This window comes from Nelumbo nucifera, chromosome 1, assembly GCF_055504915.1.
Source record: "Nelumbo nucifera cultivar China Antique chromosome 1, China Antique-T2T, whole genome shotgun sequence".
In the NCBI taxonomy this organism is placed as follows: domain Eukaryota; kingdom Viridiplantae; phylum Streptophyta; class Magnoliopsida; order Proteales; family Nelumbonaceae; genus Nelumbo; species Nelumbo nucifera.
In genome coordinates, this window is record NC_142649.1 from 27,518,506 (window position 1) to 27,545,166 (window position 26,661).

The 26,661-nt window shown below is 36.4% G+C and overlaps 2 protein-coding genes and 1 non-coding gene across 3 annotated transcripts; 2 read left to right on the top strand and 1 right to left on the bottom strand.

Moving 5' to 3' along the window:
- The first annotated feature begins 7,837 nt into the window (after nucleotides 1-7,837).
- On the top strand, nucleotides 7,838-17,913 carry LOC104609658 (protein RETICULATA-RELATED 6, chloroplastic-like). Its single transcript, XM_010276022.2, has 8 exons — nucleotides 7,838-8,438; nucleotides 10,331-10,495; nucleotides 10,608-10,700; nucleotides 10,777-10,892; nucleotides 14,908-15,006; nucleotides 15,100-15,405; nucleotides 15,527-15,691; nucleotides 17,152-17,913. Exons 1-8 carry the CDS (start codon nucleotides 8,052-8,054, stop codon nucleotides 17,441-17,443), a joined length of 1,623 nt encoding a protein of 540 aa, XP_010274324.1. The 5' UTR covers nucleotides 7,838-8,051; the 3' UTR covers nucleotides 17,444-17,913.
- A 6,004-nt stretch (nucleotides 17,914-23,917) lies between these two features.
- On the bottom strand, nucleotides 23,918-24,024 carry LOC148803039 (small nucleolar RNA R71). Its single transcript, XR_016081722.1, has one exon. It is a non-coding gene; the product is annotated as a small nucleolar RNA R71 (small nucleolar RNA).
- A 530-nt stretch (nucleotides 24,025-24,554) lies between these two features.
- Nucleotides 24,555-25,379, top strand: LOC148803040 (uncharacterized). Its single transcript, XM_088890179.1, has one exon. It carries the CDS (start codon nucleotides 24,555-24,557, stop codon nucleotides 25,377-25,379), a length of 825 nt encoding a protein of 274 aa, XP_088746305.1.
- The last annotated feature ends 1,282 nt before the right edge of the window (nucleotides 25,380-26,661 follow it).

Genomic DNA, 26,661 nt, shown 5'->3' on the forward strand with positions numbered 1-26,661 from the left:
TGTTCTCTGCTCTGTAACTCTTGACACAATATTAGCAATGTTATCTCTATCATCAAACACAACTTGTTGGTTTTCTAAATGATATTGTAACCTTTCAACTAATGGATTTCTTTGTTGTAAAGGGAATTCATAAATTCTCCAACATGCTTCAAAAGATGAGATATACCTACAATCTAAATATTGTTGTATCTTATCAATAACTTCGGATTGAACATTATCTTGTTGGTTATAAATGACTATAGAAGCCTTATCGAAACCCTTGTGAATGTATTTGTAAAGGTATTTCACAATATAAAAGTAAGCAACAATCTCAACATTGATGTGTGCATTATATTTTCTCAATAACTCATTATATGGAACAACCCAGTGATTATCAACTTCATATCTGCCAATAACCTTTTTACCATCATTCATTCTTCTATAAATAGGATACCCATCTTCATTGACTTGTGTTTCATCAAAAAAATCTTTTAGGTAATGCTTAGAGCATTTGAAGACAGTTGTACATGGTGAATTTGAATTAACTCGACCACATGGCCCATGTATCATGAACTTAACAACAGTCTCATATAATAGAGGGTCTTCAACTTCATTAGGAATCTCAGCACACAATTTTGTCTACATCAGAGCTCATCATAGGTTTTGACTCTAGAGAAAGTGTAATTAAAATATGGGCATGAGGCAACCCCCTCTTCTAGAATTCTATGACATGAAGATCTATTACAAGAAAAAAAATATGAGTGGAGTTAAAATTGCTGAAAAGAGCAGGAAGGAAAAAAAATTGAGTCTGAATAAATTGGCATGTTACTGGACTAACCTGCTATAACTACCCCGAATAGTTGCTTCTTTTTAATATCATGCAACAACTACTTCAACTTGATTCGAAATACATGAACCACAATGTCTGGCGCATCATTTGGCTTTAACCATGGCATATTGGCAATTGCTGAAATGATCTCAGGCCAATTCGGATTTGCAGTGAAAGTTATAAATAAATCCGGAGAACCAAGTGCTCAACAAATGGCCATTGCATCTTGGTAATATTGAATCATGTAACGGGTCCCACCAGTAAAGGTTGAAGGTAGGATAAAATGTTGTCCTACCCTAGAAGCATCCATATCTCCTACATCAACCGCATCTTATAATTCTTGAAATAGCTTACTAACGTAATTGTTTTTGATTTTGCTGAAAATAGAGAAGTCAATCTTGTTCAATTGCAGCATATGCATCAACAAGATATTGTTGAAAGGCTCTACAACCTTGTAAAAGGGTCTTCCCTTCTAACTGACGAGTTTGTATTCTATATGAATAAAACTCTCGAATTAATATTTTTGTCCAGCATCGAAAGGATGAACTTCCCTCAACTTTCATATCAAGCCCCCATCCATTTTCACCATAAGGAAATAACAGAGGGTATTGTAGTGCCATATAACTTGGATGAGTCTCATCAATCCTTTTCAATCGGTGATCAATTGTTGAAACTATAACATCTCGATGGTTTGTATGTTCATGACCATCACTAACAATTAGAGCTGCAACTTCATCAGATGTTGGTTTGTCATATTGCCTCTTATTCGGCCCTTTTTTTTCTAAGATCTGAATTCTCAAGTCAAGTTGTGGTTCTGATTCATAAATATCACGAGCAACTCGAAATATCTTAACATATGGATTAAGTTCATTTAGCATCACTTGCAATCATTGCCAAATTGCAAGATTTATGCCACTATCAAGATGATCTCTATAAATAATATTCATTATGTTTTCAACCTCATGTTGAATATCATATATGTATAACTGTGCATATCTTGGCCTTTGTCCATCTTGAGGCAATAGTGATCCAATCCAATGATAGTTAGCACCACTAATTTTAAATCCATATGGTACTCTTCCATCCATTATACTATAATCTATCCTCCCACCCATTGAAGTAAAAGAAAACATTGAGTTATAGATACGAATTTGATCAAAAAATCATGAATGTGGAGTATCATATTTACCCTCTAACAATTCTTGCAACAAAATAGGTGTTTCTAAAAGAAATGGCAACTTTATTTTGCCATTTTAACAGCACATATAAAACTCTGGATGTGAAACAAATGTGGTCAATGAATGCTCCTAAGTCCGCATCTTAGCATAACATTTAGGACAAATTGTTGTAGGGCCACTAAAGGAGAAATATCCTATAAAAAATATACCCACCAATGCTTATAATCAATAAAAACATATCCTATAAAAAATATATCCGCCTTGTCCAAATCCAAACTAAGTTTAAACTTTGCCTCTCCGGTCTCCACCACCACAACCGACCAGGTTCAAATCCCAACCAAAAGCCATTAAATTTCAGGTATGGAAATGGGAATTCAGTACTAAAACTATTCCTTTTTCCTCTCTAGTGTAGAAAAGATAATCTAAAGGCAATCTAAATCAAAAAATTAAATGAAAGCCCAAATAAAAAATAAGAAAATAAACTAAAAACAAGAAAAACATTATGGCTTAAGATTTAAAGATGGAACACTTAAGATATGTTTGGTTTGAAGGGAAAGGTAGGGAAAAAAGTTTGTATAGGTTTCCCTACCCTTTCCATGAAACCAAAACATAGCCTTACCGTAACTTGTAGCTTGATTCTTAATCTGGTAGAGAATGTCGTCCAATGTAGGAACCAGTGGTGGCGACATGAACAATGGTGTTGATGTTGTTGTCCAAGGGGGAAGGGTAAAGGTAAATGCAGAGGAAGATAGGGTTTAGCAGGAGAAGTGTGAGAGATGGTCGTATAACCAGAAGAGAAAGGAAGAGAGTCCAAAACAATGAAATGAGAGAGTGAGAGGGTCGTGGAGTTGCAAAGAGTAAAAAAATGCAAGTAATTCGCATGGTACTCTCTCGTGCCATTTCTTGCTGTTTTTCATTTTACTTTATGCTATACTGACGTATTTTGTCGGTATAGATAACCTTCATCGATGGTTGCTCTTCCATCGATACAAGTTTACCTATACCAATAGAAACAACCATCAGTATATATCCTATAGCCTAAATTATGAAGGAAATAATATTAGTCGCTATTTACATATGTATACCGACGAAAATACGCCATCGGTAAAACATGCCATTGGTATATGGAAATTTTCTTGTAGTTCTTGTATAATTGCATCTTTCACTTCTGAAGTTGAGTCCAGTAGTGGAAGAGAAAAAACTTTTTTATTCAATAAGTAAGAGCTAAAAATCCACTGCCTCGACAACAAGTTCATTTACTAAACTTAATTTTTATTTATAAGCAAATTTTTCCATTTTAAGTGATTCTTCTTTCACCTCAGAGGGAACGAATAATTTTGATATTTTAGCCTAGTGGAGTGAACATGCAAAAAATTATCTAGATCTCGTCGCCATGGCACGTGATCTACTAACCCCTCTGGTGTCTATAGTTCCATCGGAGTCCTGTTTTAGTGCCGGTACTAGGGTGTTGGATGACAAGAGAAATTGTATGAATGATAAAAGTCTAGAGATGTGCATCTGTTTTAAAGAATTGCTAGATGCTCAAGATAGATTATAAGACAAAGGAGGGCATGACACTACACGTGTTGTTTCACCTGAAGCAGATGATCAAAGTAAAAAACAACAGGAGAAAATGATGAAGTCAATATTTTTTGTATACTCAATAGTTGCATAGCATTATTTTTTCAAATTGTTGTACATTTTTTTTAATTTTATTTAATTTATTTGATATTTTTTTAATAATTTAATTTTTATCTTCAATTTGTAACTATATTTTATTTTTATATTTTATTAATTTATTCCATTTTCCAATTTTCATATTTCATTCATCCAACCATTGTATGCTTTGTATCATTCAAATTTAAATGAAATAAAATTCTTATTTTTCTTCAAATTTGTCATTCACTTTGAGTTTTTGCCTCTTTGACTTCTTATTTGGTTAAGTATTTTTTTCATTTATTTATTAGATTTCTTATTTTTTTAAATAGTTCCCAAAGGAAAGTTAAGTATTTTAGTTTTACTTAGCAAAGAAATAAAAAAAATAAAAAATGTTAGAAAAAAACCAGTTTGGCCCACGCCTAAGGCCCAGCCTGTGGCCTAGTTCGACATGGCCCAAGACCACAACACGACTTGTAGCTTGCAGCATGGGCTTGGGCCATGGGCCATGCTGGGCCAACCCCCCAAATTATCCCTGGGGAGGGCGGCACGGCCCAGGGTTGTCCACGGTGTTTTACATCTCTACCTTCACCACTGTATCATTGACATAACACTTGATATCTTTGTGTATCATGTCATGAAATATGCAAGTCATCACCCTATGATATGTTGCCCTCGCATTTTCAGCCCAATACCTCATAATAGAAGTTCCTTGTAGGTTCAACCTTATCTTCTTTCTAATTTGGCTAATAAAAAGTGGTATGTTGAATTCATCTCCTAATATGTTTATTTTCTCCAAAGGCTCTCTACTATTGTGTTTGTATCCAAAAGGAACTTCGGTTGTGGTTGTGTATCACTTGTGTATTCTACCATCTCCTTTGTCTAGGCATTCTCCTAAGATTTTTCATAGGTTAGGCATGGTTTGTGTTGTGTTATCAATATTGACTTGATTTTAAGCCTTTTTTTGCCTCTTGTTGTGTGTTTAATGTTGTGATACTTATATCTCTATTCTGATTTTAGATATTCAGTGCCTGGATGTATTGGTGTTGAGTCTATTATGTTATGTCTTAATTAGGTGAATAACAATAATAATTCCTTACCATGATTGTGAATTGATATAGCATATAAAAGCATGGTATATATTTTGAATTTCATTCATTCATAATGTCAATCACACCTTTTATAAAAACGAACCATCATCAATGTCATTTTTGTGAAAGGAAAGAATTTTACTATGAAATAATTAATTGCACTTAGCTACTTACCTCTTCATCTCTGACTTTTTTGTTGATGCCTAGCAAATGAGTTTTCCTCCTCCTATACCAATGTATAGTAAGGGTTGCCGATTGAATCAACCATTTTCATGCACCATTGCCTCTTCTTCCATTTAACTAGTGTCTGAGCACTAGTTAATTTCCCCACTTTGCTTAAACTGCAAGGTTAGCACATTGGAGGACACACTCTATGATTGTTGTCATCACAATGTTCACACTACTTCTTCGAGTGTGATCTAGAAGGGAGTTACTTTCTACACTTGTTGGTTTTTTCTATGGGGGTGTTCTTTTTTCTGGATTTTGAGAGGGGGAAACTTGGTCAATGGGATTTTGATTCCCATTAACCAAGAATCCCATGTTCTTTTTTTAGATATATATGTGGGGACCAGGGAAAATTTATTTTCCTGGGTATCACTTACTCGGGTAAGTGATACCCATTTCCTAGGTGGGTAAATGACTTTCCCACCTGGGGGAAAAATTGCCAACACTTGAACAAGACAAAAATGTCCCTTTTAATAATGGATTTTTATGGATAAAATGGTCATTGCCTTATTTACACTAGAAATAAAAGAACATGGGTAAATGCATTTACCTGAGTAAGTCTTTCCTGGGAAACACTTACCCGGGTAAGTACATTTACCCAAATAAGTAACTTACCAAAAAGGGAATGGGGCCTAGAAGTAATTTATGAATTTCACTTTTCGCTTGAAAAATATACCCGAAGGTGAAACACTCCATAATATTGTGTGGTTAATTGGTGAAACTTGCACCATTGGTTTTTCTTTATATTGTGATCTAGATACGCATTGGGTGGGGGTGGTGGTTCGATCACACTGTCTTCATTATGAATAAGACATTTGCCTTTGTTGCATTCAAACGGTGGTGGTGACAATGGAAGTCGATCGTCTCTCCTTCCATGTACAGGTGTCCGAATGTAGGGTGGTCTCACCCCTCAGTTTTGTGACATTCTTTTGTCCATAGTGTAAGACTCCTACTTTTGAAATTGGGATTTTGCTTCGCTCATGCACTTCTGAAGTCTAGAGAAATCCTGGAGCCCTAACTTCTTGAGCACCACTCGGTATCTCGACAGCATGCCACTGATGCACTATTCTACAAAATCCTTCTCTACTATGCTCATCATTTACTAGTTGCATGGTTTTCTTGAACTTGACCACATATTCCACCAAACCTTTCCGTAAATCCTTGTTCGACATTTCTTAAGTCTTCCATGGTTAACCTCCTTTTCATCGTGAACTATTTTTAATGAATTTTTCAACCAGCTCCCAAGTGTAGTGCCAAGTTAATGAACTAGGTGTAGGATATCCTAGTCAGTGATTTGGAGAATTTTCACTTTCAAATCTCCATTTAGGGAAAATGGACCAAGAACATTTTCGAACTTGTTGATGTGTTCCCGTGGACTCTGTTTGAACGTCATACAGGGGCCATTATTAAGGGGGTGGTAATCCATGGGGTAAGGCTTTTGAGAGACCCATGATGAATGAAGCTTCCGATAGAGGGATAGCCATGGTTTGCAATGGTTGGGCTTTATCAGGGCTTTCACATACTCTTGTAGTTCCTCTTTGTTGAGGAACGTCGGTGCTTGGTTGCCCTACTCGACTCAATCAAACGAGGTGGTCACCTATGTTGCAATGGGGATCATTGCTGGTGCCGTCGGTGTTTGTTGTTGCTAGAGAAGCTGCTTGATAATCTATTTCCTTCATGTAGGGTCTACTTTGAAAAGCCAAGCCAAAAGCCGTTGCGATTCAACCCTCCTAATCAGGGCAAGACTAAATGCTTATTTGGACTCTTCGACTCTTTGTTCTTCAGGTTTTTCACCAAACATAACTTAGAGGCCGTCTGTATAGAGCCACCACGGAAAGCCAAAAGCCACTTAGAAACCACTTTCACCTTTTGTAGATAGGAAAACCATTTAAGTTGTTATTACTTTAGGGAAAATTCCTGATTAGTACCCTATACTTTGGGCCTAGTGTCATTTTGGTATCCAAACTTTGGAATGCGACAATTCAGTACCCAAACTTTCAAAACATACCAATTTATTATCTATCGTTAACCAACCGTTAAATGATACTTGAAAAGACACAAATGCCCTTCGAGTGTCATCTAATTTTTTTTATCAATCATTCAAACATTGACAAAAAATGAGTAGTCCTAAATCCTTGCCTCTTCTATTCAAGAAAATTGAGGTCACCATATGCCCATTGAGATATGACCCCAACTTTTTTGAATAGAAGAGAAAAGGATTTGAGATTGTTCATTTTTTCTCACTGTTTTGATGGTTAATAAAGAAAATTAAATGACACTCAAAGGGCATTTGTATCTTTTCAAATGCCACTTAATGGTTGGTACTGGATTGGACATTTTAAAAGTATGGGTACTGAATTATAACATTTTAAAGTACGGGGACCAAAATGGCACTAAGACAAATTACAGAGCAATAGTCGAGAATAATCTCATTACTTTATTAGACAACCTTTAGGGAGGAAAATAGAATGTGTTCCCAATACACTTGTTCATGGGTCGGGTAGCCCGACAGCCCAGCTCGTTATGTTTCGGGCTTGGACAAAACTTCAGGCCTGAGCTTAAATACTAGGCCCGATCATTTTTCAGGTCAGGCTCGGGCCCAAACCCGACCTAATACTATTACATATAATAAAAAGCGTTTATGTTATATATAATCTTTGTTTCTTAAATTATTAATAAATATTAATTTATTATTAGAAAATACAAATTAATTTATTAAATTAATATAATATTAATTTATAAAAATACATTAAAAATAAGAGTCGGGCTTTATATAAGAGTCGGGCTCAGGCTTGGCCCAAGAACAGGTTTACTTCCTAACTCGTATAAACTCGTCGTTACTTTTTATAAACTCGTTGTGTTTTGGTCCTTTGGGTTCTGGATGGAGTTGGTGACTATATAAAATTGTCGAGAGCCCCTCCATTTCCTCCTCTCTTTCCGTTCTTTATAAGAGGCTCATCGCTTTGCCAAACTCCCTCTCTCTCTCTCTGGTCTCAGAGAGGCTCTCTCCTCGTTATCATGAAATCTGAACAAGAAAAAGCCGCCTAAAAAAGTTCAAAGAGAAAGGAAAAGGAGTCTGTAAAACCAAAAACCATGTCTCAGGCCGTATTTCAAACCGCACAAATTATGCCTCTCGGTTATCAGATTCCCAACAAAACCTTCTCACCATCGACATCTTCTTATCCTCACCCTTCTCTCTTTGTTCCTCGCCGAATCCAATCTCCCTCTATCTCTGTCGGAAAGCCCCGGAAGCTTGTTTTGGATATCAAAGCCTCGTCTTCGTTGGTTGACTCCGACCCAATTGCACATCTTGAGCGCTGCTTCAGTGTCTCGCCTGATTCCGGTGTGGGTTCGGCTTCTTCGTCGTCTTCTCGTATGACCGCTCCTGTTATGAAAGGTCAGTATGGTGCTTTCGGAGCTGTGACGCTTGAGAAGTCGAAGCTCGATATGTCCTCGAAGCAAACCAAGTCCAGTCCTGAGGTCAGTCTTGTTCAGTTTTCATTTTCTTTTGATGGGTGCTCTAATTTGGGTGTTTTAGGTCTTGTTTGCGAGATGGAAGTGGTGGAGTTAAGATATGTTTTATTCTTGATTGCTGGGGTGCTAATTAAGCTGTTTGAATTCATTTAGAAAGTCTAATTTTCTGAATAGAATTTTGCGTTCCCAATTTTACTTTTGAATACGGAACAAGGTAGGCCTCAAGAAATTGACATAGGGGGAATTTTTATTTTTATTATTTTTAGTTTCATCGTTCAATTCTGTTACTGATTGGTGTTAGGGGCATGGCTTGAGGCATCAAGAGTGCACTTCATATGTGCCTCACAATTTGATATATGAGCTTCAGTCTTTAAGGAGTTTGAGCCTTCAAGGCTGACCTCAAAGCTTAAGCCTCATACAACTTTAAAACCACTGTTGTCAATTATCATCCATAAAATTAACTGCTTTACCTACTAAACCTCCTTTTTACAATCAATTTGTTCAATCAATTACCAAGGAAGGAATGGTAGGCTACTACAATATGTTCAAAGATATTGTATTTTCTCCTACTTGAGAAATATCCTTGTAGTCCTTCCAAGTTGAGAGGGTCTATCTTTTTTCTTGACTGGAAGAAGGAAATCAATGTGCCAAGAACTGGCTCTTCCATTATCGATGAATATAAAAAAACAAAAAAACAAAAAGAAAAAAGAAAAAAGGAAAAAAAAGAACTGGCTTTTCCATAGTGTAGAGCTTTGCAATTGTATGAGACCTCTAGGTATGTTTTAAAGAGATCATCCGCAAATAGAGAAAAGCTTGGGATGCTTTGACATTTAGAATCTAAGGCTATATACGAGATTAGCATTTCTACATATCATAAGTTGGATTACTATAAAATTTCTCTTAAGTTGTAAATGAAACTTTATGTGTTTTTCTGTTAACTTTTATATTCATTGAATTCATGAAGCATGGGACTTGTTATTTTGGTAAAATATTGTTAAGGGAAGGGCTTATTTTACATCCACTTGATTTTACTTTTTTCCTCATTAAGACATTGTATGTGATCCTTGGTTGCTAATGAATCCTTGAATTCGCCAAGATTCATCTCTATTTAATTCATGCTTTTAGCAATAGAGAAAGTAACCAACTATTTTCTGTTATTGTAATCTTAATAAAGACGCTGTTGCATCATCAACACTTCAGAAGGCTTTCTATTTGAATTAAATGCTTAATTTGAAGGTACTTAAACATAACCACTTGGTTCTAGAATACCTTCATGTGTCGTAACTTTAATTTCCTCCTTGAATTGGTCGTCTTTGATTTGATATGAAAATATCAGAATATTTTCCTTTTCCTATCTTTATGGGGTTGTGTGGGGCCTGGTATTTAGATATCTTGTGGTTTTGTATATTATAATGATTGTCTTTTATTTTTGAATTCCCCTATTTTGTAAATGCAACAAAACAATGGAGGGTGGGCCTTGGTGCAATAGTTGGGTTGCTCCATTGTGACCTGGGCGACCAGGGTTCAAATCTTGGAAACAACCTTTCTGTATGTGCAGGGGTAAGGTTGTGTTTATCTGTCCCTCTCCAGACCCTGCATTGGCGGGAACCTCGTGCACTGGGCTGCCCTTTTTTAACAAAGCAATGTTAATTTTCTGAAGCTTTTCTGAAATAATTAATACCTAAAGTTCTTATCCCAGAACAATTTGTTTTCCAAATTGGTTGAGTTATTAAAAGACATTTCTTGGTAACTGAAATGGACTTTGAGCTAGGTACATGTTATTTCAATTGTTTCTTTGTAAGTTATTTTTTATGAGTAATTGAAAATTTTTGCACTACTTGTAAGCTATTTTGAAATTTGAAAACATAGAAGCTAACTTAAATTTTTGTAATACTTAGACTGCAATTGGGGGAGGGGGTGGGGACATTGGAAAGAAAATTAATCATGGTGGTGGCGATGGAGGTGACGACGGTGGTGATGATGATGACTATCTTGGTGACTTTGATGATGGAGATGAAGGAGATGAAGGTGGATTGTTTAGGATGCGGCTTGTTTTTGAAGAGGTTACCAGTACTTATTCTCTCTGTTTTTTGTTCATAAGAAGATATTCACTTCATTCCAGAAAAGTGTATTCATGAAGGTTGATTGGTTTAATGTTTTGTGAACTCATTGCAGCTTTTTGATCGAAAATTTGTAGATGCAGTCTTGCGTGAGTGGCATAAAACAATGATGGATTTGCCTGCTGGGCTCCGTCAAGCTTATGAAATGGTGAGTACTTTATTTTTCTGTGATTTACTTTAAAGGAATAATGAAAACTAAAGAAGAGACTGATTCTGTGCTTCAGGGCTTGGTGAGCTCTGCTCAAATGATGAGATTCCTCACAGTCACTGCAAGGCCAACCACTGCGAGGTTTATTTCTCGAGTTCTTCCAGAAGGGGTTTCTAGGGCATTCATTGGGAGGTAAATGAATATAAAGCTTTCATTATTCATGTAAATGAATAGAAAGGTCTAAACAGCTATGTCATAATAATAAAGTAAATTATTACTTAATAGAATGAAAACACATTCACCTGAATCATTGTAACACCACTGTTGTCTAATAATCTTTTCATTAGTTACAACATCATGCTGAGCTGGATAGAAGAGTATGGATACCTAGTTAAAAAGCTAAGAACAATTTATAATGGTTTTATATGTGCTTACTTTTTTTACTACTCTAAATTTTATTATAAAAGTGTAATACTATCATTTTACAATTCCTCTACACACACAAAAAAATTGGAAAAGAAATAAAAATTTTATCCAATATTCCCAAGTCTGATGCTGATTACAATGTAAGATTAGGTCTAGTGGTCATCATTTCCTTGAGTTGATTATAGAGATAAGGCTGGCATACTATTGCTTTTAAGTAGATATCATCTCTCTGAGTTGATAAGGTTTTATCATTTTGTAGGCTATTGCTCTCTAGTAGATATTGCACTCAATGCATGCATTAGAACTAACTGCTCTAAGGGTTTAAAGAGATCAGAAAGCATGCCTTTTTCATGGGTGTGATGAGCTTAACAGTGTTATCCCCAATTGTCTAACCATTGTATGGTGAGACTTTTTTTTTTTTTGATGAATTATGGTGAGACAATTTTTAGAACACTGCTGTTTGTAATAGGGGTTTCCACCCATCATATAATCAATACAGTTTTTTTTTTTTAATCAATACATCTGTTTTTTTTTTTTTGGATCAGGAATGATCTTAAAGTTCTTTTTTGGGAAGATCTTTGGATTGGGATTCAACACTTAAAGATAGATCTTACTGTTTCTTTGCCCTCTCCAATTATAAGTCAGAGTCTATTTCCAAATTCCTTGTTCACTGTTCAGACGGTTTTGCTTGGGACCTTGGGCTTAGGTGGGGTTTGAGAGAGGGTGAGTTTGCCTCTTTATTGGGTCTGCTAGCTGTTTTAGAAGTGTATTACCTTAATTCGTCTTGTTTAGATAGTAACGTGTGGGTTCTTTCCTCTTCAGGGATTTTTCATGTTTTTCTTTTTCAATGTCCTAGTCCTCTCTTCCTCTTCAGCAGCTTCCTTTTCTGTTAAAGAAGTGGGGTGCAGTCTAGCGCTGCCAAAAATTCAAACTCTTTTGGGAGGTAGTGCTGGGTAAGATAAACACTTGTCATATGGTTCAAAAGAGATGACCCAATTGCTGCCTTTCTAGACATATCTGTATCTTGTGTTTTGCTAGTGGTGAAATTGCTTCCCATTTACTAACCTCCTGCTTATTTATGTCTCGCATTTGGGAATCTTTTTGTTCTTTCTTTGGTTGCAGATGGGTGCTACTTATGGAAGCTGTCAATTTGTTCAACTCAGGTTTCCTACCTATGCCTAAAAGAAGAGGAAAGGTAATGTGGAAAGCAACGAGAGTGGCTATCCTTTGGTCAGTTTGGGAGGAAAGGAACAATAGATTGTTTAAATGGCAATGCAAATCTATGGACCTTCTAATTGAAGGTATTAAACTGAAGGTAATTCATTGGATTAAGACAATGAAGATTTTTCAATGACTATTCAGAGAGTTGAAGATTTTTCAATGACTATTCAGAGAGATTTTTCAATGAAGATTAATTCATTGGGAGGAAAGGAACAGTAGCAATGGCAGCTTCTTCTACATTACAGAGAGTTGTGCAAGAGGAGTGGGTTCCTACTAGCAACAACAGAATCAAAATGAACTTCAATGGATATGGAAGCTGTTGTGGGAATCCAGGCCCCTAGGGTATAGGGTGAGATTTTATAGATGGCAGGGGAGTGATACTGTCTCCTTGTTTCAGTCCATTAGGAGTGGCAGATTCACTGACAATGGAGGTTTCAGCCCCCCAAGGACTAAAGTTGGCAAGACAGCTGAATCTGAAACATTTAGAGATTGAAGGTGATTCCATATTGGCAGTGGGTTGGATGGTGAACAATAGTAAGGGTATGTGAGCATTCAGACATGTAAAAAGGGAAAGCAGGAGGCTGATAAAAAAAAGAAAATCAGGAGGCTAGAAAGGGAGGATAAGACCACTTTTAAGTGGGTTAACAGGTCAGCAAATGCACTGGCAGATTCCTTGGCAATGCAAGGGGTGACTAGGGTGCAACTATTCTGGGATAACGTGTACTGATAAGATTCTCAAAAAAAAAAAAAGAATCTAAAACAGTCAAGACAGAACTTTTCAATAATTGTTTTGTGGTGGATATTGCTGGATGACTTAGTGGCTTTGTTTAATTTTGTTGTACAAGGGATCTCCCTTCCTTGTTACTGAAAGGTTGCCTTATCTATTAGCAGAAGAGAAAAAAAAAAGGAAAAATGAAAGAAAGAGAACAAAAAGGAAAATTGGTTTGCTAACGGTGGCATTTTAGTGTTGGCCCCTCTTTCAGGATAAATTTTAAAGATTGGGAAATGAATATGTTACAACCTTCTTTTGATAGTGCAGGGGGGGGGGGGTTGGGTGGGTGTGTGGGACTAGTGCCTGACAAGAGAGATTGAGAGAACATGTCAAGGAAAGGCATAGCTCTAGACAACATGCTGTGCCCTCTCTGTGAGCAGCATCATCAAAGCTCCAATAATCTATTCTGCACTGCAGCTTCTCAAGTAAGGTTTAGATGTTCCCAATGTACTGATGTAGTGTCATGTGGGTAGGTGTGAGTAGGAGATCTGAATTGCATTATTGGTTCAATCGGTTTGATTCTGTCAGGTAGACCTGACCCACTGTCAACTCTATATTAAAGACCAAGAAAAAGACAACAGCATACTTCTCTTTCATAAAATGCATTGCAAGAGTAAGTGGTTTTGATGTATGCAAGGAGAATATGAAGACTACAGAAGAGGATGATCCTAATTGGTGCTACCAAGCCTTTCAATTTTTGAACCTACATGGGGGAGAATATAACCACTTTTAAACCATAATGAGCCCATTTCAATTTACATTTTGATAGAACAACTTGTCCTTATTTAAGTTAGTGATCTGGTAAATCTTCTTTCTTTTGGATGGTGATTTTGAATCTCAATTTGTATCTTTAGCAGTTAATATCAAACATAGGTTGGTTGTTTTTGTTTGACAACTAAATTTAATACCTTGTTAGAGAGGCTAGAAACTACTGCTTTGGCATCTAGATTGAACACCTTACTCAGATGTGCATGGAGGTTGACAAACTCTCTAGAAGGCTGTCTGTCTAGATGAGGGATTGTTATAACGAACTTATATTTTGGAGCATCTCTACGAGATTAATTACAGCAATCTAGTCTTTGATGCTATATTTGTGATGCATTTTATTGTTTTCAATTACTTGTGTAAGTGTTGAAAGCCTACTTCCATCTCTTGGAAACTAAATATTTTTTAAACTTTTTTGAGCTTTAATATTAATTAGTAAATGTCTTGATCAAAAAAATATTAACTACTAAATGATTCTGTACTTGGTATGGGGCAGTAATATGTACATATTTTGTTTCTGATCCAATATCCACATGCTAAGTGTTAAGTATTTAAGCTGGATTTTTATTAGACTTCGGAGACTAATTAGAATTGATTTGTCATTCAACAATACACCTATCTAGAAAAATGTGAGCTTTTACCAACATAAAATGATACAATTACATCAATGATCAGTGTTTAATACATGTTTTTTCCACATCATATTAGAGGTTCACCTCTAAAATTTCATACTGCGAAATTAGTGTGATATGATATTTATAAGTTGGTTACGCAAAAAATGTAATACTATACAAAGGTAAGAATGTAAGTGTAACAATTACCCACATGAATTTTCTGCTGGCATTGTAATTCTCATGACAAAATGTAGCAAAAAAAAAAATGCTCTTAGGCTTCAATACATTTCATTTGTCTTTGGTTCATAAACCACTGTTCTTATTGTCTATAATCTTTTAAATGTTAACTATATCAATATTATAAGTTTAAATTATTCCCTTGGTTACCATTTCTTAATTTGTCATGCAGGATGATTGCAGATCCAGCTTTTTTGTATAAGCTTCTTTTAGAGCAGTCTACTACAATTGGTTGTTCTGTTTGGTGGGAGTTGAAGAATCGAAAAGAAAGGTATTCTTCTTTTCTCCACTTGAAGAATAGGAAAGGTTGCATCTTATGTGACACTCATCTAATATATGCTTGCATGCATTATTCTGATTATAGGATAAAGCAGGAATGGGATCTGGCACTTCTTAATGTGCTTACAGTATCAGCATGCAATGCTATTGTTGTTTGGTCACTTGCTCCTTGCCGTTCGTATGGGAATACTTTCCGGTTTGACTTGCAAAATACACTACAGAAGCTTCCAAACAATATTTTTGAGAAGAGCTATCCCCTTAGAGAATTTGACTTGCAAAAAAGAATTCATTCTTTCTTCTACAAGGCTGCAGAATTGTGTATGGTTGGTTTAACTGCTGGAGCAGCCCAAGGTGCTTTGTCAAAACTTTCTGCCAGCAAGAAGGAGGAAAGGTAAACCATTTAGTTAGATATGCTTCCTCAATGTTAATTTTGTTCTATATATTCAAGTGAATCAATCTTCTAGAGCTATTTTTATCTAAGTTACTATTTGCTTGATTGCTTCATCTCATAGGTTATCTGTGACAATTCCAACTGTAAGTACCAATGCTCTTGGATATGGGGCTTTCTTGGGACTTTATGCAAACTTGCGTTATCAGTTGTTATGTGGAATTGACAGAGCATTGTTCAACTATTTTGACGTTATTGGAGTGGCAGTCTTCTTTAGCACAGCATTGAGGTGTGATTCTGCTAAAATTATATCCTTATAAACATTGTCTTAGTAGCTGTTCAGTCAGTTTCCATATGATTGTTCTTTTATGTTCTCTTTTACTTGCCTTGCCAAACATTATTGTCACATTTAAGCCCCGTTCGTTTACTGGTAAATAAGAGGGGGAAAGTTGGTCAATGGGTATCTCTTTCCCATTGACCAACTTTGAAGTGTTTTCCTTTTTTGCATCAAGTACTGGGCCTCACGGTAAAGAGAGCTTCATTTACCTGGGTAAAACTTACCCATCTCTCAGGTGGGTAAGTGACTTTCCCACAGTTAGAATCGGAATAGTCCATTCTGATTCCGATTCCAGGCCCCCATTCCCGCAAACCAAATGGGGCCTTATTTTTCCATCGAACACTTCCCAACAAAAAGCACTAATCTTGGGGCAACAGGTTTACACCAAGTTGTCTTTGGATGGAAAGACTGGTTAGAGGGAAAAGATGAAAAGGAAGATGAAAAGGATGCACAAGTAAAGGATCCACAAGGATTGGGAGACCAAGTATGCCTATCAGACCTTGAAGGGTCCAATCAGACTTTTTCCATAATTTGCAAGAGACTAGCAACCGAAGAAAGTTCATGCTATCTCAGACCCCTTTTGAAATCCAAATCCCAAGAAATAGCAAGGGAGATGGAAGAAACAAACTTCACAGCTAGTTCCTTTTTGAACAAAGTGATAAGAGTACAAATTAGGAAAGAGGTCTTTAAACGCTACATTCCCAGCCCAAACATCTTACCAGAACAAAACTTTATTCCTAGAACCAACACCATACCTGACAAAGCTAAAGAACGGCAGTAAAATACTAGTGATGGCTTTCCATGGAGAGGTCAAGTTTCCTAATGAGACACCCAACATTGCAAGCATTGCCCGATTTACTTTACCATGAATACTCTCCACTACTTTGTACCACAACCTCACACTCTCATTAGGCTGCCTCCACAACCATTTACCCAGAAGAGCTAGATTCTTTTTTCCCACATAACAACCAAGGGACCCAACCTGGATACTTCATAAAATAACAATTAAGGGTCCATAATTGTCTTGGCTAAAGCCTGCATATGGGCCAAAACCATATATGTAACTCTCCACCCAACCTGGATATTTCATAAAATAACAATTACAGATAGACAGTTGTTGTGAGCTCTAGTGTTGATCTCCATAATGGATAGCCCGATATTCCATTTTTCTGGTTAATGAGTTCATCTGCCACATGTATAATACTTTGGCACTGTTCCAGTACGTAAAGCAGTCTCCTTACAATGCAGCCTATATAAAATTGTTCTTCAAATCATCAATCACACACACACACACACACACACACATATATATATAGAATGAGAGAAGTCAGGAGAAATATGTTAAGTTTATCTTTCATGTTCTTGTAAGAAAATATTCTTCATGAATGTATATTTTTCTGTATTAAATTCAGGCTTCTGAATGTTCAAGTTGGAGAGACATCTAGACTGGCTTGGCTTGGAATAGAGGCAGATCCACTGGTTCAATCGGATAACCTGTTGAAGGCATACAACAGGCCATCTGAGGCTGTTGCCAAGACTTCATCAAACTGGTTCATTTCAAAGAATGCTGTTGTTTCTGGGCTAGGGCTTCTTGGCATAAGGCAGGGGAACAGTGACCCTGCAGCTGAACGGGAGGCTGCTCCTCCGGCCAAAGCACGAAGGAAGAGAGTTGTCAGAAAAAAGATGAGTACGAATTCGGCATAGAAAGTAATCGTCTTCTCAGTATCACGGACCAATTTTGTAGCCCAATTAAAATCCAGTGAACAGAAATTGCTGCAAACCATGGAAGTAAAAGCAACAGAGCAGTCATGTAGATGGTGATTTTTTTTGCTGCCGTTGCAGAAGCTATTTGAATGGCGCATATTTGATAACTGTGAGAGGCCCATAGGGAGAGATTTATTGAACACGTTTTCATGTTTTCAGGTTAATCATTAGTCTAATGAAAATTATAGTTTTCTAAGTTCAAAATATTCATTTAGAAATCTGTAATAGATTAGAAGTTTGTGCTTCAATGGGGACATAATTTCTTATTGGCACATGACTCCCGAACCCAATGTTTACTTTACATCATGGTGAACTTAATTCGGACGCAGTGTTCCTTTCTGAATCCATCTGCCCAATTTGAGGCATATATTGAATAAACTGCAGTAGTCCCTTTCACCTTTAGCCCTAAATTACTTGTTCTTTGTATATTTTATTATCTTTGTGTACAGATTTTTGTTTAATGGGGTGTGATGGATACAACAGATTAACACAGCTTTTCTACTTCATAAACTGAGGGTCCATTTGGTTTCTGGAATAGATGCTTGGAATCAAGGTTCAAAGTATCGGAAGCATAAGATGTACTGGAAAAATAATTTTAAGAGATGTATTGCGATACTATGAATAAGTATGGATACAGACGAAAAATCAAGATACGGATAAATATAATAGAAAATTCAAATAAATCCTAAAGAATATATTACTAACAATATTTACAAATTTTATAAATAAGTAATTTAAATGTAAAAAAACTATAATTTAATAGTTTATATAAAGTGTAACACATTGGGATACAATTAATAACCAATGAAAAATGGAATAACTAAAATGTAAAAAAAAAAAAAAAAAAAAACTAAAATGTGAATGTCAATTTTCAAAAATCAATATAATTAATCTTAATATTTATTAGTATATAAATTTTAATAATTAATTCTAGCATTTATTAATAAACACTTGTCACTCGTTAAGAAAAGTGAAAATGTACTTAAAATTAAAAATACATATGATCATAGCAAACAAATATGTGTGGCTCATTGGCAAACTTGTGGTTGTTAAAATCAAGTGACCAAAGTCCAAATCTTGTTATAATTAAAATTTGTAAGCTTTTACACTAACAAAACGAAATTAATGAGAGGGGATCATTAATTAAAAGAATTAATGAGGAAATTTGAATTAGGCGCTAAAATTCAAATTTAAATTTAAATTTGTTTTGGAGTAATTGGCTAATTAATGAAAGAGAAATTAGACTTAAATTTAGGAGTAACAACATTAATGAGAGATTTAACATTAAATACTGATCAACGAAATTAATGATGAACCAAAACTATCAAATGTATCTATATTTAGTATTAAATACTGATTAACGAAATTAATGATGAACCAAAACTATCAAATGTATCTATATCGGACTGTTTTGGGCCCATATCAGCGGATGCAGACCCAAAACAGCCTGATACTGGCCTGTATTGGCCGATATGTATGAAAAGAAACGGAATAAAGGATTTATACGTGTTCCGTGTATCAGATTCTTGTTGGAACGATACATATCGGCCGGTATGGCCCGATACATTGCGATATTTTAAACCTTGCTTGGAATTGAAAGCTGGCTTTTATTTTTGTAGGAATGGGATTTCAATTCCCCCTTCTTGGGGGAATGGGATTCCCATTCCAAAGGCTATCAGAAAGTAAAGAACTCATGGTAAAAACCCTTAAACCTTAATGTTAATAAAATATTATTAAATTAATAATAAGATAATAATAATAATAAATATTAATATCTTAATAATAAAATAATAAAGTATAATTGAATTGTTAACAAAAATATTAGTAAAATAGTAATAAAATAATAATATATGAAAATATTAATACAATATAATTAAAGTAATAATAAAATAATAACAATTTTTTTGAGAAAAAATAATAATACAATATTAATAAGCAATTCATTAAATAATAATAATAATATATAATAAAACTTTAATAAAAGAATAATACTATAATAGAATATCAATAAACTAACAATAAGAAGCAAATTATATATTATTTATTAAATAATAATTAAGCACAAATAAAATATTAATATAATATAACTAAAGTAATAATATAATAACAATATATTAATAAAATATTCATAAATTAATTAGATATTTTTACTCAAAAAATAATAATAATAAAATAATAAAGACCAATACAAAATTGAAAATTTTCAATTGATTGTGATTCCAACTACAAATAAACCAAACAATAATTGGAATCTAATTCCAATTCCTGACTGTACTGAACAGGCATTAGAAATAAGTGATTCCAATTTAGACGCTGTCCGCAAACCAAATGGACCCTTGGATGAGTTTGAGGCTGAAAATTAGTGGCTGGGGATGCTAGTATAACAATAAGATAATCATTTTCTTAAATTAATTTGATGGTAGATGTGGATTTTCAATTGGATGCTCTTAGCAAGCATCTAGGTGTATCAGCCATTGAATGTTCATAACTCTGCAGCAAAAATCAGAAATTTACATTAGGCTTGTCCATACTTTTCCGTTTATTTTACTGCTAAATAATTGATATGTGCTAATTGATGGCAGATTTTTTCCTTGACATCTCTCTCCCTAACTTAAAACGGATTTATCAGGCGTCTATGATTCACGAGGATGTTTATGTTACATGCTTTAGCTTTAAGAATTGGGAATTGAGAAATCAATCAAAGAAACTGGAAATGAAAAATGTTTGAGAGATTAACAAGATTTATTAATGAATAAAGTATCCGCAGGATTCATCTACTTCTCAGACATCTGTTTTGGTGGAGGCAGTCATCCGTGGTCTCATTTGCGCATATGAATGAAGGCCCAGAGCGAGAGGGTGTTTGGCATTTCCGTGGTTATCTGCCGCTGCAATAATTAGTCACATCAGTGTTTTTCCTTTGCTTTATACCCAATGAAGTAGAAACCACCAACGCAACGGTATCCGTCGGGTTGTGGCAAATTGAGAAACGAAAAAACAAAATCACTAATTGAGCATTGAGCATGCACTTACTTGAATAAAACAACTAATTGGGGTTGTGTTTGGCATCATTGCTATTTTTACTTGAAATATATGTACGTTTTAGGTTGGTCAATACAAATTGATGAAAAATATTTATGGTCACATCACAATGAGAATCACTTCAACTAGAAGAGATGAAATGTGGGACCGAGCATTGATGATTTAAGTAGAAACAATAATTTGTATTGGTCAACCTAAGACGTTTAGGGTAGAAAAACAATCTCACAAATTTGTATTAAACCCAAAAATGTTTCAGGCAAAAACAATAATTTATATTGGTCAACCTATAAGTACCATAGACTCCATGTTCCTCAATCACCATGGTTTGGTCAAGCCTATGAAGGTCCAAGAGGATGGCGGTGAAGAAAGAACAAGTAAAAGAAGAAGAAGAAGAGAGAGAGGGAGAGAGAGAGACCAAAGAAACCCTAGGGTTTGGTAGTGTGTTCCGTGGGGGAGAATTGTTTCCCTTTTTATAGAGAGGGCCCTAAGGTTGTAAGGAGAATGATCTAAAAGGAAACTTTTCTTATTAAGAAAGGAAATCTTTATCTTATGTTGACTATTAAGGGAGCACCATTGGGATTATGCCACATGTCTAGTGATATCCTTCAAAGACAAAGTTTTCTTTCTCTTAAGGATTCTTGTGTAGTATGTATAGGCTATGTCTCCTTACGGATTTCCTTGTGGTCACGTGTTAAGGACAAGATCTAAATCTAACTGGTGTGCTCGGGTGTTCGCTCAATCGCCTTCGAGATACCTCATCATGGCTCGCTATGACCAGATGGAATGCTGATTTCCCATAGGCAGGTGTCGCTAGCCTTGGGGTCTATCCACCATTCATTACAACATGAATTGTCATTTCGTGTTCATCGCAAGGTACTAGTAGTGTATTGGGTTTGTCTTAGAATAGCGATGTCATTTTATGTCAATCACAAGTCTTAGGTGACGCTCATTGCTCATCGCAGGTCTTGGATGACCCTTTGTGCTCATCGTAGATGTATGAGCCTTCGATCATTTTGATAATGTTTTTATACTGTTGTAGGGGTATCCCAAATGGGATTCCTTCATATGGTTTTTCCTGTAACGTCATCATTGTAATCCCGGTAATATTAAACTACATGTACTTATAATTGGTTTTTACCATCTCTAATAGCTTGAATGGTTCCTTCTTTCACAAACTCAGAGCCATCAACATTGGGGAAGCCTTGAACAAGGTTTATAGTTCCACGTTTGATAGCAAGCATGCTCATTTGTGTGAAGATTGTGGTCTTCAACTTTTCCAGGCATTTTGCAACCTAAAAAAGAAGAACGAAAGAAAGCTAGAAGAACTAATGTTTTTGCCCCTTTGAACTATGGAAATTGAAGCATAAAGGAAGCTCATTAACATTTTTTTAACCATATGTCCTGTAGTAGGAAGTACCAAAAGTGATTAAATGACACTTGCATACCATGTAGCCTAAACCAATTATTTCCTTATTCTCTACCTTATTCCTTTCCTGATATCTTCCTTTTCGGTAACCAATATATTGCTACCTTTATAAACAACTTGGAAATAATGTAAATTAATTAAAAATGTTGATGTGTGTGCATGCTACACATTGTTTTTATTGTCTCATACACGGTTTTTATGATAAATCTTAATGGTTCTTGCCCTAATTGAGCTGAATTTCAGGAAAACGGGAGTTTGGAACAGTTTAGGGTTAATAGAGCATGAAGACATGGTGATATTGCTACAAAGGAGCACTTTGGCCTAGGAGAATAGGGGCACAACCACAACTTATTGAGAGGCTCCATGAGGCGGCTGATTTTAGCAGAGTTCGAAGGGGAATAGGACTCTAAAGCTGCAAGAAAGAGTATAAAAGAAAAAGAAAAATAAGAAATTAGGGTTCGACTTCTTGTTACAGGAACCAAGGGAGAAGTGCTGGGAGAAAGATCACAAGGCTGCCGAAGGAGAATTGGAGAGGAGATTGAGAATTCATGTAGAAGTTTTAGGTTTTCTTCTTCTTTAATTCAGCGATTTCGGTAACCTAGGTTCAACTAGGATTTTCTTTTGTTTGAATCTTTCATTCTTTCTACCATGCGAACCATGATTGATGTTATTTCAGATCTGTGATTGATCTTTTACGCTAATCCGATTGATACTTATTCAGTATTGGGATTTCTTGATTAGGGTTTTCAATAGTAAGAGTAAATTCGGCCGATCTGCTCTTGTTTCTTGGATTACTTATATTGCTTGAAAAAGGGTTTAGGTAATCGGACCAACTGATCAAGAAAACGAATTGAATGTATCTTAGAGATAATTTACATGATTCATTTGGCATTCATTCAGCAAGAACTAATATCATTCGATTTTCTTGTCCTTAATGCATCTACAGTAATTAAAATCTTGATAGAGATATAGGGGTTGTTACTTGTAGATAGATTGGCATGTGCTCGAAAGAGGCTGTTCATAACAAGAAGGAAATCGCCAACCCATAACTGAAATCAACTTCAGTTGGATAGTTTAATGAGATAACCACTGAACCGATTTTGCAATCATTTTTGTGAAGTGTTTTCTCTATTTAATTAGGGTGGTTTAATTCGAGAACACTTAGGATAGTTAGCTAATTAGGAAGTAATTCATTGATTTTCGGATTATCAGATAACATAAGGCAGATTTAGTACTAGTAGTTGTTGGATTAGTCCTCGTGGGAACGATACTTTACTCATCAATATATTACTTGATCGGCTAGTGCACTTGCTAGTGTAGTTCTAAACGCATCAAGTTTTTGGTGCCATTGGGGATTATCATAACAATACTAGGATTCATCTACTGTGGTTAATCTGATTTTGTATAATATATTCATGTTGTGTGTGTATTAGTATCTTTACGACTTTGACTTGTTTAGTATATGACACGCAGCAGTGGGAAGGAGAGCATCATCTATGATCCGGAGATTGATCGAACTCTTCACCGTCGCCTTAGAGCTTTGAAGCAAGGGAAGGCTGAAAGAACGAAGATGGCCGAGCAAAGGACTATGATGGACTATGCCAAGCCAACCCTCACCGGGGCAGCCTCGAGCATAGTGAGACCACCTATAGCTGCTAACAACTTTGAGATCAAATCGGCAATCATCCAGATGATTTAGAACACAGTTCAGTTTTGCGGCTTGGCTAATGAGGATCTCAACATTCACATCGCCAACTTCTTGGAGATATGTGACACATTCAAACACAATGGAGTTAGTGATGATGTTGTGAGACTCAGATTGTTTCCATTCTCTTTGAAGGAGAAGGCTAAGACTTGGCTCAACTCTCTACCAGCTGGATCGATCTCAACTTGGGATGAAATGGCCAGCCGCTTCCTATCCAAGTATTTCCCTCCATCCAAGACTACAAAGATGCAGAATGACATCACAACTTTTTTTCAGCAGGACGGGGAATCATTATATGAGTCATGGGAGCGCTACAAGTTATTATTGATGAAGGTCCATCATCATGGACTTCCCGTTTGGCTCCAGGTTCAGACATTCTACAATGGATTGACTGAAGCAAACAAGACCACCATGGACGCTACAACTGGAGGGTCCATTAACAACAAGACACCTGAAGTTGCTCATGCACTTATTGAAGAAATGGCTGCAAATAACTACCAGTGGTTCCGAGAGAGCCCAAGTTAGGAAGCAACCCGGTATTCATAATGTAGACACTTATACAACACTATCTGCACAAATCGGAGCCCTCAGCAAGAAGATCGATGACATGCAGCTGGCAGCCATGCACGTTCAAGCAGTAGCCTGTGAATGGTGTGGGGGAGGTCATATCAGTACCGAATGCCAAGTTGGAAATCAATTCATGCAGTCCCCTGAGCAAGTGGATTTCGTAGGGAATCTTCAAAGGCAACAAGGTAACCACTATCCTTGTGCCTTTAACCCCGGATGGAGGAATCACCCCAATCTTTCATGGTCAAATCAAAATGCGGTGAAACCTCCTCAAAATTTCGCTCAACCGGAAAAGATCCAGTTTAGAGGAGCTAATGACTAAATTCATATCAAGTGCGGAAACAAGATTTCAGAATCAAGAGGCATCGATTAAGAATTTAGAGACTCAAGTGGGACAATTGGCACAAATGATATCTGCTAGAGTCCAAGGTGCCTTGCCTAGCAATACAGAGGTGAATCCTAAAGAGCAAGTGCAAGCCATTACCTTGAGAAGTGGTAAGGAGCTGCAAGAGGTGGAAAAGAAAGCAAAGGAAGAAGGTAAGATGGGTACAACTCTAGAGACCGAAAAGGAGGAAGAGCAGCCGGATTCAAGGAAGGAGACAAGTCAAAAGCCACAAGTACCATTTCCTAGTAGGCTTAAGCGGCACAAAATGGAAAAGGAACTCAGTAAGTTTCTTGAAATTTTTAAAAGTTTACATATTAACATCCCTTTTGCAGATGCCTTAGCCCAAATGCCGCATTATGCAAAATTCCTTAAAGAAATCTTGGCGAACAAAAGGAAATTGGGAGACGTGGCTACAGTTGTATTGAATGAAGAATGCTCAACAATCCTCCTCAACAAGTTGCCTCAGAAACTGAAAGATCATATTCCTTGCACTATAGGCAGTTTAAAGATTAATAAGGCATTGTGTGATTTAGGAGCTAGTATAAATTTGATGCCCTATTCAGTTTTTAAGAAATTAGGGTTGGGTGAACCCCAACCCACTAGAGTTGCATTGCAATTAGCTGATAGGTCCATCAAGCATCCTAGGGGAATCATAGAAGATGTGCTTGTTAAGGTTGATAAATTTATTTTTCTCGTGAACTTCATAGTGTTAGGTATGGAAGAGGACGTTGATGTCCCACTTATCCTAGGGTGACCCTTCCTACCTACAAGAAAGGCAATGATTGATGTCCAACAAGGACAATTAAGCCTTGGGATTCAAGATGAGGAAGTAATTTTTAAGATGTTTGATACTATGAAACATGCACCATCTAGTGATGATTCATGTTATATGATAGATGTCATTGACTATGTGGTTGGTGGGTGTTTTCAGGTCAACAGGTCGGCCGATCCCCTTGAGTTATGCATACAAGAAGGAGAAGCCATAATGGGAGACGATGAAGAAATTCAGAGCATGTTAGCGTACCTGAATGCTAATCCTCAGTTTCAAGGAAAGAGGTTCATCAAGTTGGAGAGCTTTGATAGACCCTCAATGCCAAAAAGCAAGTCTTCAATCGAAGAGCCGCCTACCCTTGAGCTGAAACAACTCCCACTGCATCTGGAGTATGCCTTTTTAGAAGCACCATCATCCCTACTAGTGATTATTTCATCAGCCTTGACCCCCTTGCAGAGGGAAAAATTGTTACGGGTGCTACGGGAACACAAGACAACTCTAGCTTGGAAGATAACAGATATCAAGGGTATCAATCCATCCATATGCACTCATAAAACTCTGATGGAGGATGGATGCAAGCCCACGGTTCAGCCCCAAAGACACCTGAACCCGAACATGAAAGATGTGGTAAAGGCAAAGGTCATCAAGCTATTAGATGTAGGTATCATCTACCCGATCTCAAACAGCTCATGGGCAAGCCCTTTCCAAGTAGTGCCGAAGAAAGGAGGCATGACTGTGGTACCGAATGAGAAGAATGAATTCATACCGATTAGGATGGTTACCGGATGGCGAGTGTGCATCAATTATAGAAAACTAAACGAAGCCACACACAAGGATCATTTTCCTCTACCCTTCATCTATCAGATGCTAGAGAGACTAGCTGGTCATGAGTTCTACTGTTTCCTAGATGGGTACTTGGGCTACAATCAAATTCCGATTTCACCCGAAGATCAGGAGAAGACCACCTTCACATGTCCTTACGGCACCTTTGCTTACAGGAGGATGCCATTCAGTTTATGCAATTCTCCAGCAACATTTTAGAGGTGCATGATGGCTATATTTTCCGATATGGTGGAGAAGTTTATGGAGATTTTCATGGATGATTTTTTAGTCTTTAGCTCTTTCTTCGATGCATGTCTACATAACTTAGAAAAAGTACTCAAGCGTTGCAAGGAAACTCATCTAGTGCTAAACTGGGAAAAATGTCACTTCATGGTAAAAGAAGGTATTGTACTTGGACACAAGGTTTCACAAAAAGGGATTG